General features: G+C 31.8%; 2 protein-coding genes across 3 annotated transcripts in view; both read left to right on the top strand.

Annotated features, from left to right (window-relative positions):
* Positions 1–6,956, top strand: part of LOC139486786 (ragulator complex protein LAMTOR1-like) — a 513,831-nt gene extending 506,875 nt beyond the window's left edge. For both annotated transcript variants that reach the window (XR_011655632.1, XR_011655633.1), the window contains one exon: positions 5,616–6,956. The gene's annotated coding sequence lies outside the window, so the exon portion shown is untranslated. The remainder of the gene's footprint in view (positions 1–5,615) is intronic.
* On the top strand, positions 2,689–13,982 carry LOC139486782 (methylmalonic aciduria type A protein, mitochondrial-like). The gene is made up of 7 exons (XM_071271744.1): positions 2,689–2,801; positions 7,884–8,333; positions 9,425–9,547; positions 9,973–10,143; positions 10,415–10,501; positions 11,167–11,315; positions 12,960–13,982. The coding sequence occupies exons 2-7, from the start codon at positions 7,928–7,930 to the stop codon at positions 13,245–13,247; spliced, it is 1,224 nt and encodes a 407-aa protein (XP_071127845.1). The 5' UTR covers positions 2,689–2,801; positions 7,884–7,927; the 3' UTR covers positions 13,248–13,982.
* Positions 13,983–19,465: the final 5,483 nt, after the last annotated feature.

The raw sequence follows: 19,465 nt of genomic DNA on the forward strand, positions 1-19,465 counted from the left end.
TATATATAACTGGAAAGGAAAAAATTCTGAAGTTTTAGTTTCTGTTCTCTAACTTAAGTTTGCCTCAACCAAATGTTATGAAACTTATGCACAATACTCATTACCACAAAACTCTGATCAAGTACGAATTTGGGTAGTGTGGCTTTTACCGTTCTTTAGTTTTTGCCCTTTTATAATTTTATATGATATGCAATCGGGGGCATCATCTATGTCCCATGGACACATTCCCAATCCCCATTTATTCTTCTGTGAAATACTCTCCAGTGGTCGATGTAAGGATTTTAAATTCGTCTTGCCTGGAAGGAAAACAACAGTTATAACAGTGAGATATAGGTATAACAATCCATTGTTGATTGTGTGGAGAATTTGTTTAAATGTTGAAATTTCAGAAGGTAGACTGAGAACTGAATGCTTCATACCTTGTGTGCAGATACCTTTATATGTTATAAAGTTTCCATTTGTCATATTTCCATTGACCTTCACCTCATTTGTTGTTAAGTGAACTAGAATCTGTTTAAAGGATTTTAAATTGACTAAATCAATGTTTTGCGACACATACATGTTACTATCTTCTTGTATTATGACTGATATATTTGTCGCTGGACATGAAGCAGATTCATCAATTACAAGTTCTTTTGCATGCCTTGTAGAATCTATTAACTGGAATTTCAAATTAACTTAAGTAATGTTTAGCCACACATACATGTTACTATCTTTTTGAATTATGACTGATATATTTGTCGCTGGACATGAAACAGCTACATCAAATATAAATTGTTCATCGATGCTTTGTAGAATTGATTCATTTATTGAGAAACACATTACAAATGTCAATTTGTACTTGATTAATACAAATATATGATTATGAAGGATAGGCAGGCTTAAAAGAAAAGTAGGAAGGGTAGAAACATTAGAGGTAGAGCCTGCGTTTAAAAGGTCTTTGTGTCCATCACAACTTGTGTATGGTTACCTTTTATTTTTAACTTTATATGAAGTTAAACTTATTTAAGGTAAAGTAAGTTTGTTGTATACCTTTAGGTCGACACCTTTATGTATAGAATTTGTTTCCTTAATACGAAAGGGTGTGGTTTATGTCCAAGGATTGTGAAATTTCTCAGAGGCTGTATCGTGCAGTCGTTATTTTGATACATCATTTGGTAGCTAAGTAGACATGTCGTTGGGAAGCACAACTGTGCTACACTGACTGTGTCTGTAAGGTTTTTATGCGGTGCAAAAATGTTTTTAAAAAAATATCAATACAGCTACGTCTCTGCTAAACTGAAGTTTCTAGGCTTCAGCTCTGGGGTTCCCAGTGAAGACATTTTTTTAAACACAAATTTAAGATTTACAGTTACTAAATTAAAAAAACAGGTCGTTTTTGAAATAAATTACATCATTTCTTCTTTTTCTATTTTAAAAGTCCTTTGAACTTCTCTTCTGAATTTTCTCACTATATTTTACATGAAATAACACCTTAACTGCATGTTCAAAAATATAAAGTGTGTAAAAACAGAATGTGGGGTAAACGTCAATGAGACAGCTACATTAGTCCTAGCGACAACAATAACCAAACGACATGTGCACGCTGAACGGAGAAAAGGGGATGGGAGTTTCCCTCAATGGGACAGCATTCCAATGACTACAGATATATATGAATGACATATTCACTTTGCTGATGCTACCATTTTTGTGGTCTTTTTTTCTACTGATAAAAACTGTCCGCAATGAAAAAGGTAAACAATAATCTGTTTAAAGGATTTTAAATGACTACGAAATAAAAGAAGACTCAGAAGAAAGGTGGGAAAGGTAAAGCATTAGAGGCGGGCCAAAGGGTCTTTGATTGGGTCAATCACAGCATATGTGTGGTGGCCTTACATTTTTAACTTTATATTACTAGTAAGTTAAACTTATTGAAGGTAATGCAAGTTCGTTGTTCGTTGTTCAAATTTACAGTTACTGAATAAAACAAAAGTTGAAATCTGTAGAAAATTTCATTTACTAGTTACATATATCAATTTATATTTATGTTTATGATATGTTTAGGCAACTTTGTTTATATCATGTTATGTGACCGTCGGTTGTTTTCTGGGTCATCTTGATAGTTAATACCCACGTAACGAAACTACATATAATCGAGCCCGGGCCATACCTGTTCATTTTTTTTATTCTACCCTTTTTATAATTTGGATAAACGTTTTACAATTGTTATAAATCTAATATGAGAATTTGAGTAAAATCGGTGAACATGAACCTTTAACCTTTTCTTGCACCTCAGCATATTAGTTTAAACAGCATATTGTAATTAACTCAGTAATTTTATGGTTTAAACTGAGCTGTAATGATTATCCTATAATTTGATAATGATATTGCCTTTACTCATTTATCTTTACATAAGTTTTAATGCTCCTTAAGTATTAAAACTGAGACTTCTATAACTATATGTGATATAGTAATCCCAGATTAAAATGTCTATAATATGATTGCTGCAATTATACCTCATGGGTAGTGCTCCACAAATAATGGAGGAACATACATACAAACAACTGAATTGAACTAAATGTTACAATATTTCTGTAAGGATTGTATATACACAAATTTATTCCGTTCCTTGTTTTTAAACAATATTAAATAAAAATTAGGGCCTTTTTTTTAACCGTGTGACACGGGTGCTCCGCTGCGGAGGAATTTACTTAGAGAAGAAGTTAAAACAGTCAGATTGTCGTTTCTCTCCCCACCAGCTTTTTGGCCGTTCTTTTTTTTTTTAGAATTCTGACAGCTATCATCATTGTTGTTTTTACATTGTAGGTACAATTACTCCTTTAAAAATCTTAGCCATTTAATAGGAAAATATGAAAATGGTGTGTTTTTATTCATATCACCTGATCATCAGAGACATATATATTTATATGTCTCTGATATCACATAGCAGTTTTCTTCTGCGTTTCCTACTATAGATCAGTTCTGAGCTTGTCTCAGGGAAGGTCGACTATATAAAGAACATCCGTTGTTCGACCTGTTAGTAAAATGCGTTTTGTTTTAATATACTACATGTACTTCACTTTTTTGGTCTTTTGGAAAATGTTGTTTGTACTGCTGTATTTAGACCCTTCTACAAATTTGTTTTACATGCACATGTATAAACATGGCGGTTTTTATCGAACGCAATCATAGGTTTGAACGTAGTTTTCAATTTAGACTCGCATATATCACTATAATGTATATATACATATTCTATATATGGATAGTCGACCTTCCCATGGATAGAAACAAGTACCTGTGGCTTCTGTCAAGCATTTATCTCTCAGAAACAAATTACTGAGGGTACTCAGTGGCGGATCCAGAAAAAAATTTGGAGGTGGTCCCAAACGAATATTGAATGGTATGAAAAAGGTTAAAAAATACCTTCGACATTATGGAAGATCATGAATTTGGACAACACCATGCAAAATGCACATATTCCTAGGTAAAGGAATTTAAAGACATGTAAAAATGATTTTTTATTTAAGACTCTATCCAATATCTTGCAATCTAAAATAGCACAACATACAACTGTCATCTGAATTAGGCAAGCTGTAAAAAAAGTTTAGCTAAAATGTTCTGAATCGGTAAAAATAGTTCTACGTAAAATTGTTCAAAATTTACTAATTTAACAAAGAGTCGTTTATCAGGTCATTCAACATCATGCGTTGCGGGTCTTTCCTTGCAAAGTTATCTATAATTTGTTTTATGTTTATATGATAATAAATATTCTAATATGACATATATATATGCATCTTTTGCTTTGTAAACAACACCGTGATAAATACTGGATACATGTATATCTATACTTAGCACATACTCAGAAATATACATACATTTGTGAAAATGGATGTTACAAAATACCTTCTTCATAAAAGTCGTTAATACACATGTATCTGATAGAAACCGTTTGCAATTGCTACATGTATGCCAATTTTATTGTTTTAAAATTTGCAATTGAAAAAGACTACAGAACTTCTATTCGTATTCTGATGCATAACAAACACAATTAATGCACTAGAGCCCAGAGAAATAACAAAATCAAAATAAAATAAAATTCTGTGAAAGTCCATAAATGCTTTTGGCACTTTTAATTCATTTCAAAACATGACATCATACAAATGAAAACGCTAAAGCTAAAGGTTTTTCCATTATGTCATTGTATGTGAACCATAGTTCGTATAATATTTCATTAAAATGGATTTTTTGAGGTAGGGTTAGCTTTATTTTCTGTTCTGTTGCATTATTCGCATATTTACTGATTTCAGAAAGTCAACATGGCGGCTCCTTAGTAATGAAATGTCACCTTTGGATTTGATGATATCTTAAGAAAAGAACATGTAAATTAAAAATGGCAAATGTTGAATTTGAGATTTAAAAGAATTAAACATATTTTTCCAGCGGTTATTTATGAAATAAGTCATGCAAACTACATATTTATCAGAATGTTTTAGCTTTATCTAACAAGGAGTAAAAAAGAACAGCTCCACACCCGGCATACCCTACCACGCTTCAGTTTTTTAATTACCTTATTTGTCCTATTAGAATTGAAATAATTCAACCTATTATACCATGTATACATGTGTACAATTTGGAGTTTATTATGGCGTTTATTATCACTGAACTAGTATATATATTTGATTAGGGGCCAGCTGAAGGACGCCTCCAGGTGCGGAGTTTCTCACTGCATTGAAGACCTGTTGGTGACCTTCTGCTATTGATCGCTATTGTCTGTTCCATGCATGGTCGGGTTGTTGTCTCTTTGACACATTCCCCATTTCCATTCTCAATTTTATGTTTACTGACAGAAACTTCCTTAAAATTATCTTTGCACCAAACTGAAGTAAGCATCTAACGCAAATGGAATTAATGGATGCATACAATGTATATTTCAAGTATATGTGGCTGACTTTAATAACTGTAATCTGTAATCTGTAATATATATTCTACCAATGTAGGCACACCTCTTCGGAGTATTGGAGTTCACAACATGAATAAAAATATCTTCCACCAATATCACTATACACTATTTACATTGTACATCATATTCTTGACGATAAAATTGGGCTTAATGTCAATATAGGCAGCATCAACTCATTAAATACTTTAAAATCTAAAATATTTATCTAAAAATACATGTATCACTGTTTAAGAGTAGACAACCAATCGTCACTTAGGATTCATATGATATAATGTTATTATCTAATTTCTCTTCTTTTTCTTTATATCATCTAATTGCAACAGTCTATACCTTTCACAATGGAGATTGTAACATAATTGTCCACATTTTGGATCTATAATGTTCTGTATCACTTTAAAAGCTTTTACATTTCTTAACATTGCCATGTAATTAAAGAGATCTATAATCAGTTGTTAAATGTCAAAATGTTCATCTTTAATATTAAAAACAGCTAACTCTTCACTACAGGAATTAATTAAATCTTCCAAAATTGGTTTTCTGATATCTTCTAGACTTTTACACGTTAATTAAAAATGTGGGAAAGTTTCTTCTGTTTCATTACACAGTTTGCATATGGACAGTTCTGTATTATTTGTAAACTTAGCTCTAACTGTTTGCAGAATGTAACTCCCAGTAGCTTTTTATACGACCGCAAAATTTGAAAATTTTTTCGTCGTATATTGCTATCACGTTGGCGTCGTCGTCGTCATCGTCCGAATACTTTTAGTTTTCGCACTCTAACTTTAGTAAAAGTGAATGGAAATCTATGAAATTTTAACACAAGGTTTATGACCACAAAAGGAAGGTTGGTATTGATTTTGGGAGTTTTGGTCCCAACATTTTAGGAATTAGGGGCCAAAAAGGGCCCAAATAAGCATTTTCTTGGTTTTCGCTCTATAACTTTAGTTTAAGTTAATAGAAATCTATGAAATTTTGACACAAGGTTTATGACCACAAAAGAACGGTTGGGATTGATTTTGGGAGTTTTGGTTTCAACAGTTTAGGAATCAGGGGCCAAAAAAGGGCCCAAATAAGCATTATTCTTGGTTTTCGCACAATAACTTTAGTTTAAGTAAATAGAAATCAATGAAATTTAAACACAATGTTAATGACTACAAAAGGAAGGTTGGTATTGATTTTGGGAGTTAATTAGGTCCCAACAGTTTAGGAATTAGGGGCCAAAAAGGGACCCAAATAAGCATTTTTCTTGGTTTTCGCACCATAACGTTAGTATAAGTAAATAGAAATCTATGAAATTTAAACACAAGGTTTATGACCATAAAAGGAAGGTTGGTATTGATTTTGGGAGTTTAGGTCCCAACAGAATAAGGGGCCCAAAGGGTCCAAAATTAAGCTTTGTTTGATTTCATCAAAATTGAATAATTGGGGTTCTTTGATATGCCGAATCTAATTGTCATGACTGTGTATGTAGATTCTTAACTTTTGGTCCCGTTTTCAAATATTGGTCTACATTAAGGTCCAAAGGGTCCAAAATTAAACTTAGTTTGATTTTGACAAAAAATGAATCAGTCAGGTTCTTTGATATGCTGAATCTAAAAATGTACTTAGATTCTTGATTATTGGCCCAGTTTTCAAGTTGGTCCAAATCGGGGTCCAAAATTAAACTTTGTTGATTTCATCAAAAATTGAATAAATGGGGTTCTTTGATATACCAAATCTAACTGTGTATGCAGATTCTTCATTTTTGGTCCTGTTTTCAAATTGGTCTACACTAAAGTCCAAAGGGTCCAAAATTAAACTTAGTCTGATTTTAACAAAAATTGAAATCTTGGGGTTCTTTGATATGCTGAATCCAAAAATGTACTTAGATTTTTTATTATGGGCCCAGTTTTCAAGTTGGTCCAAATCAGGATCTAAAATTATTATATTAAGTATTGTGCAATAGCAAGTCTTTTCAATTGCACAGTATTGCGCAATGGCAAGAAATATCTAATTGCACAATATTGTGAAATAGCAATTTTTTTTTTAATTAGAGTTATCTTTCTTTGTCCAGAATAGTAAGCAAGAAATATCTAATTGCAAAATATTGTGCAATAGCAAGATTTTTTTTTAATTGGAGTTATCTTTCTTTGTCCAGAATCAACTTAAATCTTTGTTATATACAATATACAATGTATATTCACTTTTTACTACCAACTGATAAATTAAAATAATCTTTACCATTCAGTGATAACAAGCAGTTTTTTTACATCTTAATATTTTATGATGTATTTAAATGAGTAGTTATTGTTGCAAACTCCATTAGAAATTTTAATTGAGATTAGTTTTGGAATAAGGGAAAGGGGGATGTGATTAAAAAAATTGGGTTCAATTTTTCTCATTTGAAATTTCATAAATAAAAAAGAAAATTTCTTCAAACATTTTTTTGAGAGGATTAATATTCAACAGCATAGTGAATTGCTCTAAGAGAAAACAAAAATTTTAAGTTCATTAGAACACATTCATTCTGTGTCAGAAACCTATGCTGTGTCAACTATTTAATCACAATCCAAATTTAGAGCTGAATCCAGCTTGAATGTTGTGTCCATACTTGCCCCAACCGTTCAGGGTTCAACCTCTGCGGTCGTATAAAGCTACGCCCTGCGGAGCATCTGGTTTCAATTTTGTAGGAATTCTAATAATTTCCCTTGAATTCGTAGTATTTGTATTTGCAATAGGATGACATTGACCTGGTTTATATATCAATGATAAATATTTTAAACTGGTATAAAGTTTTGCTTGATTCAGTATCTTCTCAATCCAGAATTTTTTAACCTTGGAAGTTATTTCCCTTTTTTTCCTTATTTTCCTTCATTTTTAGATTGTGAAATTATAACAATTTGATCTCATTGGGGCCTAAGCTTGATGCAGGATTGGAAGATTTTATATTTTATTTCAATTCCAGTGACCATGAAGTAATAGCAACAAGCAGTACAAACAAGAACTGAAATGGCCAAACTTGTTTGGTTTCAAAGTTTTCCATGGAATACTATTCAAAAGATAAGTCTCTCAAAAACAATTCACAGACAATTAAGCTTGCTGTCTCATTCAAAACTTCAAGAAATTCATAGAAATCCGCATATAAGACCAAGCAGACACAGTATAGATCATGGCAAGGTTCAAAGTTTTTTCAGTAGTGCCACTAATGATATGTTAGAAAATGATAACACCTTGAAACAACTTTTTGATGGAATAATTAATTGTGAAAGAGGAAGCTTGGCAAGGGGAATAACTTTGATAGAGTCCTCTCATCCAAAGAAGAAACAACAAGCTAAGATATTATTGAACAGCATTCTACAGTACAGTACAGAAAAACAGAAATCTGGACAACCCAAAAAATTGTCTTTCAGAATAGGTAGAACTAAATTTATATTACTACTTCAATAGAAACATCACGCTTGTATTAATTATATATATAATCATTTCTATTTTAGCTTTTACGGACAGTTTATACAGTGAATGATTAAAAAAATTACTGAATTTTCTGAGAAAGAAAAGACTGGTTTGTTTTGGTACCATGTGAGCTTGTTGTTAGCACCACATGGCAACCAATCTTCCTCTACCCATTCTTTACATTTTGAATTTTTTCAAGGAGTACCAAATGCCAAAACTCTAATGTGTCTGGTATATATCTATAGAAATAACCAAAATTGAACCATGTCAAATATTTTGTTTGAACACTGTTTTGTGAATAAAGAAATAAAAGGGGAGAAGCACCAACATACTGTGAACCAACTAATTATTTTAGTGATACATGTAGTACTATTCATCACTTCAAGTAGAAAATAATGAAAATTGAATTGGTTGCGAATATACCTTAAATGTGTCTTTACTCTAAAATTTGTATATATAAAAAAGTACATCATTATACATTGATCAACAAATTTCAAAACTTGGAAAAATAAATCTGCTTATTTTTGAAAGCTGAAAGGTAAACTATAGTTGCTTTTAACATTGTTTGTTCTCAGGGATTAAAAGTGTCTTGGGCTATCATACCATGTCTTATTTTTATAAAGTATGATATAAAGGACTAAACGCAAAAGATATAAGCTTACATAAACAAAAACATAATTAGATTACAGTACACAGCATGTTATTTGTCAGTTACTCTCTTTGCACCACACTTACACAGGGGCGGATCCAGCCATTTAAAAAAGGGGGGGTTCCTAACCCAGGACAAAGGGGGGGTTCCTAACCCAGGACAAAGGGGGGGTTCCAATTACATGTCCCCATGCAAATGCATTGATCGTCCAAAAAAAAGGGGGGGGTCCAACCCCCGGAACCCCCCTCTGGATCCGCGCCTGCTTACAAAATATCATGTGTTGATCTCTTCAGAGTTTTCTGTGAACTGAAATAGTAAACATGAATATAACTATATGATTCTTGTTTCCTATGTTTTCAATTGTGAAATTAAGTCTCATGTTTTGTATTGTTTATTTTTAAAAGGTTTATCAGGACCACCAGGAGCTGGTAAAAGTACATTTATAGAAACATTTGGTAAATTCCTGACCGCTAGAAATAACAAAGTGGCTGTGTTAGCTGTAGATCCATCATCAGCAACTACTGGAGGTTACGTATGTAATACAGTCAAACACAACATTCAACATGAAAATATGACAGGAGCTGGACAAAAAGCCACTTCAAACCCCAATCCTACCTAAAAAAAAAACTGCAGACAAAAGGATCCATTTCCTTTGTTCCTAGTATCAATCAAGGGACAGTTATTGGGTTTTGTCACAGATTTTGATTACATTTTGTAGTATTTGCACACATCTTTTAAGTTTATTAAACTTTTACTGAAATTTGGAAAAAAAGTCATACATTTATCTCTTTTATCTTGAAATGTAACTGATGGAATTCTGCAAAACATGTGATCATGTGTTAAAAAAATACATACAATCAGTGAAAATTTTCTTTATTTTTTCTCATGTAAATTTTTTGTAGTTTGGATTCAAGACATTCACAAAAATGATTATTATATTTATTTATTGCAGGTTCCTTGTTAGGAGACAAGACTAGAATGTTTGAATTGTCTAGAGATTGGAATGCCTTTATACGACCTTCACCATCTAGGGGTACATTAGGTGGTGTTACCAGGACAACCAATGAAGCCATTCTATTGTGTGAGGCAGCAGGATATAATATCATCTTGATTGAAACAATTGGTAAAAAAAACATATTTTAATTTTCATTGTAAAACCAGATCTTTAACAAATCTTAAAACTAAAAATAAATTCTCTGACTGTCTGCTACTCATGCATTTCATTGAGAAATGAATCTTGCAAACACATGATATTTTCTTGAAGACAAAAGTAATCGTAACTTGAGATTTTAAGTTTCACTGAATACAGACATATTTTAAAACAACTACTTCTTGCAGTTGTATTTTCAAAAGAAAAATAACTTAAAATTAAAAAGAAATGTTTCTACTTATAGGTGTTGGTCAGTCTGAGTATGCTGTAGCTGATATGGTAGATCTGTTCTGTCTGTTGATGCCTCCAGCTGGGGGAGATGAACTTCAAGGTAAGATATAAACTCAGGCTAGCACAGCTGCTGTCTTTTGGATATTTCAATTTTTCTTATAACTGATTATCCTCGGTTAAGCTAACCTTGACATCAATAAGTCTCCATCATATGTTGATTTTTTTTTTTTATATACTGGAAGACTAAAAATAAAACATTACACATCAACCTATGATTTAGTAGATTGTCCGTTTTCAAGAAGAAAGCAGCAGTTTTGTCTATTTTACCTGTAAAATAATAGAAATTAAACAAGTCATATAATACTGTTCATTGTTTAAAATAATATTTGTTACTAAAACCAATTTAAAAACATTAAAACACTGAAAAGAATAAAAAAATAAAAAATTGACCTTAGATTATCCAATTTATTACATTGGTTGCAATGAATTACATTGATTTCCCAGTTAGATAAAAACCGATAATTTCACATGTGAAATAAACGTGGTTATTTCACTCTCTGACGTCATACAACAATAGGCGTTGTCAAGACGTCGATAACGTCCGATCAAAACAAATTGTCAATGCGTAGGAAAATAAAAAATAAAAAATAAAAAAAAAAAAAAATTGACCTTAGATTATCCAATTTATTTATTTAGCCCTGAAAAAATAATTGATGATTGCTTGATTTGTGAAATTTTAGACAATACAATTGTAATTTTTTGTAGGTATTAAGAAAGGAATTGTTGAAGTAGCTGACTTAGTTATTATTAATAAAAGTGATGGTGAACTGATTCCTGCAGCAAGAAGAATACAGGCTGAATATATTAGTGCTCTAAAATATTCAAGACGGAGGTCAAAATTCTGGAAGCCAGAGGTAAACCTTTCTTTTTTCACCATTATCATATTTCTATGCCCGTTTTTTTTTTAGTCTCTGTGTTTGTTTTTCTGTTTGTCTGACCCTTCATGGTTTGTCCCTATGTCCCATTTCAGGTCAAAGTATTTTATTAAAGTGTTTGGCCAAGGTAGTTTTTGATGAAGTTGACGTTCAATCAACTTGAAACTTAGTACACACGTTCCCTTTGATATGATCTTTCTACTTTTAATGCCAAATTAGAGTCATGGTCCAATGAACATAGAAATTGATAGTATGAGTGGGGCATCCTTGTACTATGGACATATTCCTCTTTGGTTTTAAATTGGGCTATGGGTGAGGTTTTGGATACTAAGACAGATAAAAACAATACAGTGGTTGTTTTGTGCAGGCTAAATTACTGAAATGAAGCAGAGGAAGGAACCTTTTATTGAAGACTAAATCTTGCTGCAAAAAAAATCTGTTTAAGACATCATTATAATTTTACATCAGCATGGCAAATGAAATAAAATGTTTTCATTAGCCTGACAATTTTGTGATCATTATACAAATGCCTTACTGCAGATTCATTTTATTTTTACTTTCTTGGAAACTAATTTTCATGAATTGAGGAAAAATTGTATTTTCTTGGATAATTGATTTCAAAGGAGTAAGTTCGGTAAGGGCCATATTTGGCCCCAATTATAAGGTTCATAGTTACAAGACAATAAATGCTTTAAGTTGCCTTAAAGACATGTGAGAAAGTTAAACAGAACTGTTTTTGTCAAAGTTTAATTCTAACACCTTGATTTTTACATCCCAAAAAGGTCAAGATAAGGGATTTTTGTGAAATTTGACAAAATCGACTGGATTTCAACCAAATAAAGGACCAGGAAACATAGAGCGCAGGCGTCGACAAGCCTAATATTCAAATAAGACATGTGAAATGTCTTCACAAACATTATTTTGAAAGATCTTTGTTGTCGACATATGCGCTCTATGTTTCCTGTCCAATAATCTATGGAAATTTACCCATTTTCATTGATTTTTTCGTGAAAAATCAATATGAGTACAACTTGTGACGTCATAATGAAACGCAGAAACGTGAAATTTTCAATAAAAAGGCTTATAACCTATCTAGTCAATGTATTAGCTATAATTTAATGTGATATTGGTCAATAAATCCGAATTTGAAATTGACGCTAAAAAAGGGGGCCATTTTAGGACCTTATCGAACATACTCCTTTTTGCCAAAGTTTACATTCAAACTTAAAGAAATTTATATTTTGTTGTGCATTAAAATTTATGGCTAACCATTACCAACGAAATTTGCAAAAATTGATACCCCACAAATAATGATGAATCTACAGTATATGGAAATGATAGAATATTAGTTACATTATTGAACAAATAATTTGCAGTAGAACTCTCACTCTTTGGAGAATCAGTTTTAACAGTACTAAGGGTTCTACAATTGAAGCCAGCAAGACATGGTTTCTGGAATATGGAGAAAAATAGAAGTTTATGTGGCTTATTCAACAGATATTTTTCTGTTTATATTTAGCCTTTTATAATGATGTGCTTATATTTTATGGCTATTAGATTTGTCTCCCTTAGATAAGTAAAATCTTCATACACTTTTGTTTACCTCAGATTTATGTTTTACAGGTTACAAGAATATCATCCGTCAATAAAGAGGGTATACCAGAATTATGGGATTTAATGGAAAATTTTCAAACTGTGATGATGGAATCAAATGAGCTGCAAAGAAAACGACAGCTACAGAAAAAAATATGGATGTGGTCATTCATTCAAAATAATATAATGGACATGTTTAAAACTCATCCTGCAGTGCAGAACTTAATAAAAAATGTTGAAGAGGAAGTTATGAAAGGGGAGATAACTCCTGGAACTGGTGCCGACTTGCTTCTGACAAAATTTATTAAAGAGAGTTGATATTTTTTATTTTTTTTTATAAAATATTTACTTATACAAGTATCTCAGCATACTGATTGCTATTTTAAATTTATTTTGAAATGAGTTTTGAATATTAATAAGAAATTACAATAATCTAAGTTACAAAAAAGAAAGTGTTTAAATTTATAAGCTCAATCACTGGTAAAGAAATAAAGACGAAACTGTTCCTAGCTATGGTCATTGGTGGAAATAAATCATGATTATTTTATTTAAAATTAATGACTTTTGATAAACAAATATTATATTTAGAATTTTAGAATGAGCCTCTTTCTTTAGGAACATGCTGTTTTCCAGTCTTTGTGTCTGTCCATCTGTCAGTTAGTCTGTCATTCCTGTATCAGGTTAAAGTTCTGGTTAAATGTATTTTTTGTTCACATCAGAAAATGCCTATACCAAGTCATAAATATGACAGTTGTTATCCATTTGTTTGATGTGTTTGAGCTTTTGATTTTGTCATTTGATAACAGACTTCATTTTTGAATTTTCCTCTGAGTTCGGTATTTTTGTTATTTTACTTTTCATCAGTATGAAACTTAACACATCTGCATTAATACAATTATGGAGTGATTTATAGATGCCTAATTTGGGGTATTACTCAGATTTAGCTGTTCACAGACTATGTAAAGGTGATACTGTGAGAGTACCTTGAGTGTCCTTTATATTGACACATTTGTATGTAGCTGTGGTTTACGTAACAAAAGACCAAAAGAAAAATAATGAATTTCACACTAGATAAATTAACTGTATTCACAGTTGAAAATAACACTAAATTAATATAATTTTGAAAATTGTATAACTTACTTTTATGAATACTTGTGCAGTGCAAAATGTAAGAGAGTTGTTACACTTTAAAATGATTATAAATTCAAGAGACTGAAAATGTCATTGCATTAAAAATATAAGCACGTTATTGATGATATATAATGGCATGCAGTTGATCATTACTTTGTGAATATTCTTATGTTATATTATAATATATAAATGTTGAATATTTAAAATAAAAATAAGAAAAACCTAATGAGTTTATTGATCTGGAATGCTTTTCTAGATTTACCTTCATCAGGAATGCTCAAATTTAAAATTTAAAGCCATTGTATATGAATACTTCATGAACTAGGTTTTCAAAAGGGACCTAAACAACCAGCCAAAATCTTATGAATTCAACTTTCATTGAAAAAGTTGAAACCTTAGTTTCTTACAAACTTGTGACTGTAATAAAATGGTTTGATTTCGCTCAATTTTAATTTTGTCATTTTTTTGTTTTTTAAGAAAATTTATGGATTTATAGAAGAATAAATGGTCAGTGTGTTCAATATTTCATCAAAGGGGTTCAATTTAATATTCAAAATATGAATATATATGTGCAGCCTGAGTTTAACATTGATTTGCATATGATTAAAACAATGATTTTACACCGTTTACTTAAATAGAAGTTATTAGCTCACCTGGCCCGAAGGGCCAAGTGAGCTTTTCCCATCACTTTGCGTCCGTCGTCCGTCGTCCGTCGTCGTTGTTAACTTTTACAAAAATCTTCTCCTCTGAAACTACTGGGTCAAATTAAACCAAACTTGGCCACAATCATCATTGGGTATCTTGTTTAAAAAATGTGTCCGGTGACCCGGCCAACCAACCGAGATGGCCGCCATGGCTAAAAATAGAACATAGGGGTAAAATGCAGTTTTTGGCTTATAACTCAAAAACCAAAGCATTTAGAGCAAATCTGACAGAGGTAAAATTGTTTATCAGGTCAAGATCTATCTGCCCTCAAATTTTCAGATGAATCCGACAACCTGTTGTTGGGTTGCTGCCCCTGAATTGGTAATTTTCGGTAATTTTTGCTGTTTTTGGTTATTATCTTGAATATTATTATAGATAGAGATAAACTGTACACAGCAATAATGTTCAGCAAAGTAATTTTTACAATAAGTCAACATGACCAAATGGTCAGTTGACCCATTAGGAGTTATTGCCCTTTATAGTCAATTTTTAACCATTTTTCTTAAATCTTAGTAATCTTTTACAAAAATCTTCTCTGAAACTACTGGGCCAAATTAATCCAAACTTGGCCACAATCATCTTTGGGGTATCTAGTTTAAAAAATGTGTCCGGTGACCCGGCCATCCAACTAAGATGGCCGCCATGGCTAAAAATAGAACATAGGGGTAAAATGCAGTTTTTGGCTTATAACTCAAAAACCAAAGCCTTTAGAGCAAATCTGACAGAGGTAAAATTGTTTATCAGGTCAAGATCTATCTGCCCTCAAATTTTCAGATGAATTTGACAATCTGTTGTTGGGTTGCTGCCCCTGAATTGGTAATTTTCGGGAATTTTTGCTGTTTTTGGTTATTATCTTGAATATTATTATAGATAGAGATAAACTGTATACAGCAATAATGTTCAGCAAAGTAAGATTTACAATAAGTCAACATGACCAAATGGTCAGTTGACCCCTTTAGGAGTTATTGCCCTTTATAGTCAATTTTTAACCATTTTTCGTAAATCTTAGTAATCTTTTACAAAAATCTTCTCCTCTGAAACTACTAGGCCAAATTAATCCAAACTTGGCCACAGTCATCTTTGGGGTATTTAGTTTAAAAAATTTGTCCGATGACCTGGCCATCCAACCAGGATGGCCGCCATGGCTAAAAATAGAACATAGGGGGTAAAATGCAGTTTTTGGCTTATAACTCGAAAACCAAAGCATTTAGAGCAAATCTGACAGGGATAAAATTCTTTATCAGGTCAAAATCTATCTGTCCAGAAATTTTCAGATGAATCGGACAACCCGTTGTTGGGTTGCTGCCCCTAAATTGGTAATTTTAAGGAAATTTTACTGTTTTTGGTTATTATCTTGAATATTATTATAGATAGAGATAGACTGTAAACAGCAATAATGTACAACAAAGTAAGATTTACAAATAAGTCAACATGACTGAAATGGTCAATTGACCCCCTAAGGAGTTATTGTCCTTTATAGTCAATTTTTAGCAATTTTTATAAAACATTTTCAACTGAAACTATTGGGCCAAGTCCATTATAGATAGAGATAACTGTTAGCAGCAAGAATGTTCAGTAAAGTAAGACGTACAAACACATCACCATCACCAAAACACAATTTGTCATGAATCCATCTGCTTCCTTTGTTTAATATTCACATAGACCAAGGTGAGCGACACAGGCTCTTTAGAGCCTCTAGTTATTTTTAGCTACTCGTTTATCAAATGTTTAAAATAAGAAGTATAATTCATCATGCGTTGTAGATTGCCCGGATTCTATGTTATAAATACTATGAAGTGCACAAACACCCAATGACATTCATTTATGATTTAATTTATCAAAATAATTTGCATATAACAGAACTTTAGATAATGACAGATAAAGTATGTCATGAGGTCAATACAGAAAAAAAAATTAACAGATGATGACATATATGTTCCAAAAGAGGGACGAAAGATACCAAAGGGACAGTCAAACTCATAAATCTAAAACAAACTGACAACGCCATGGCTAAAAATGAAAAGGACAAACAAACAACAGCACACAACTGTTGTAACTACTATCCCATTGCTTTTACCTGAATGTGATCTACCAAATTATATTTATCACCTGCTTAATTCTTAAATGAACAACACATAGGATGCCACATGTGGAGCAGGATGTGTTTGAGCTTTTGATTTTGTTATTTGATAACAGACTTCATTTTTGAATTTTCCTCTGAGTTCAGTATTTTTGTTATTTTTACTTTTCATCAGTATGAAACCTAACACATCTGCATTAATACAATTATGGAGTGATTAATATATGCCTAATTTGGGGTATTACTCAGATTTAGCTGTTCACAGACTATGGAAAGGTGATACTGTGAGAGTACCTTGAGTGTCCTTTATATTGACACATTTGTGTGTAGCTATCGTTTACGTAACAAAAGACCAAAAGAAAAATAATGAATTTCACACTTGATAAATTAACTGTATTCACAGTTGAAAATAACACTAAATTAATATACTTTTAAAAATTGTATAACTTACTTTTATGAATACTTGTGCAGTGCAAAATGTAAGAGAGTTGTTACACTTTAAAATGATTATAAATTCAAGAGACTGAAAATGTCATTGCATTAAAAATGTAAGCACGTTATTGATGATATATAATGGCATGCAGTTGATCATTACTTTGTGAATATTCTCATGTTATATTATAATATATAAATGTTGAATATTTGAAATAAAAATAAGAAAAACCTAATGAGTTTATTGATCTGGAATGCTTTTCTAGATTTACCTTCATCAGGAATGCTCAAATTTAAAATTTAAAGCCATTGTATATGAATACTTCATGAACTAGGTTTTCAAAAGGGACCTAAACAACTAGCCAAAATCTTATGAATTCAACTTTCATTGAAAAAGTTGAAACCTTAGTTTCTTACAAACTTGTGACTGTAATAAAATGGTTTGATTTCGCTCAATTTTAATTTCGTCATTTTTTTGTTTTTTAAGAAAATTTATGGATTTATAGAAGAATAAATGGTCAAAGTGTTCAATATTTCATCAAAGGGGTTCAATTTAAAATTCAAAATATGAATATATATGTGCAGCCTGAGTTTAACATTGATTTGCATATGATTAAAAAAATGAATTTACACCGTTTACTTAAATAGAAGTTATTATTTTTAGCTACTCGTTTATCAAATGTTTAAAATAAGAAGTATAATTCATCATGCGTTGTAGATTGCTCGGATTCTATGTTATAAATACTATGAAGTGCACAAACACCCAATGACATACATTCATTTGTGATTTAATTTATCAAAATAATTTGCATATAACAGAACTTTAGATAATGACAGATAAAGTATGCCATGAGGTCAATACAGAAAAAAAATTAACAGATAATGACATATATGTTCCAAAAGAGGGACAAAATTACCAAAGGGACAGTCAAACTCATCAATCTAAAACAAACTGACAACGCCATGGCTAAAAATGAAAAGGACAAACAAACAACAGCACACAACTGTTGTAACTAAATAAAGGCAACAGTAGTATACCGCTGTTCAAACTCATAAATCCATGGACAAAAAACAAAATCGGGGTAACAAACTAAAACTGAGGGAAACGCATTAAATATAAGAGGAGAACAACGACACAACACTACAATGTAACACACACAGAAACGGACCAAGCATCAGACAAAATCCCACGAGAAAAAATAAATATAACATCAAAACCAAATACATGAATTTGGGATAGACAAGTACCGTGACACGTCTTATCGCAATGTGAATTTACACTCAAAATTAAGAGAAAACATACGACGCAACGTTAAAATGTAACACACACAGAAACGAACTATAATATAACAATGGCTATATTCCTGACTTGGTACAGGACATTTTTAAAGAAAAAAATGGCGGGTTGAACCTGGTTTTGTGGCATGCCAAACCTCCCCTTTCATAGCCATGTGAAATATAACATTAAAATGACAACTCAACACCATAGGACTACAATATAAATAAATTGGAGAATACAATTGACAAAGAAACACACGAACAACAGCCAACAAAAGGCAACAAGTTGAAAATTTCAATACGTCAGAAGTGCATTTTATCCACACAAGATCCACCAGTGACGCCCAGATACAAAAGTTTGAAAGCCGAAACAAGCCCAAAGTCGAACAGCATCGAGGACCAAATTATCAACTACTATCCCATTGCTTTTGCCTGAATGTGATCTACCAAATTATATTTATCACCTGCTTAATTCTTAAATGAACAACACATAGGATGCCACATGTGGAGCAGGATATGCTTACCCTTCAGGTGCACCCGGGATCACCACAATTTTTGGTAGGGGTAGTGTTGCTCAATCAAATTGTTTATGTGTTTTGTGTGCTGCCACAATTTTTTGTAGGGTTTTTATGCTTTTTTATGCTTTGTGTTTTGTGCTCTGGTGGTTCTTTTCTTTTTTTATGCTTTGTGTTTTGTGCTCTGATGGTTCTTTTCTTTTTTGTTTATCCCATTTGTTGTCAATTTATTTTCGACTTAAGAGTTTGAATGTCGTATTGTTCACCTCTCTTTTATTTTAATTTAGTTTCACAGAACTGGGAAACAGACATTGCTATATTGCATCCTGTTCATCTCCACTGACATGTTTTGGATCCTGTTAAAGGTTTTTGACAACCTTTTTACTGGTTAAACA

This window comes from Mytilus edulis, chromosome 8 (genome assembly GCF_963676685.1).
Source record: "Mytilus edulis chromosome 8, xbMytEdul2.2, whole genome shotgun sequence".
Taxonomy (NCBI): Eukaryota; Metazoa; Mollusca; class Bivalvia; order Mytilida; family Mytilidae; genus Mytilus; species Mytilus edulis.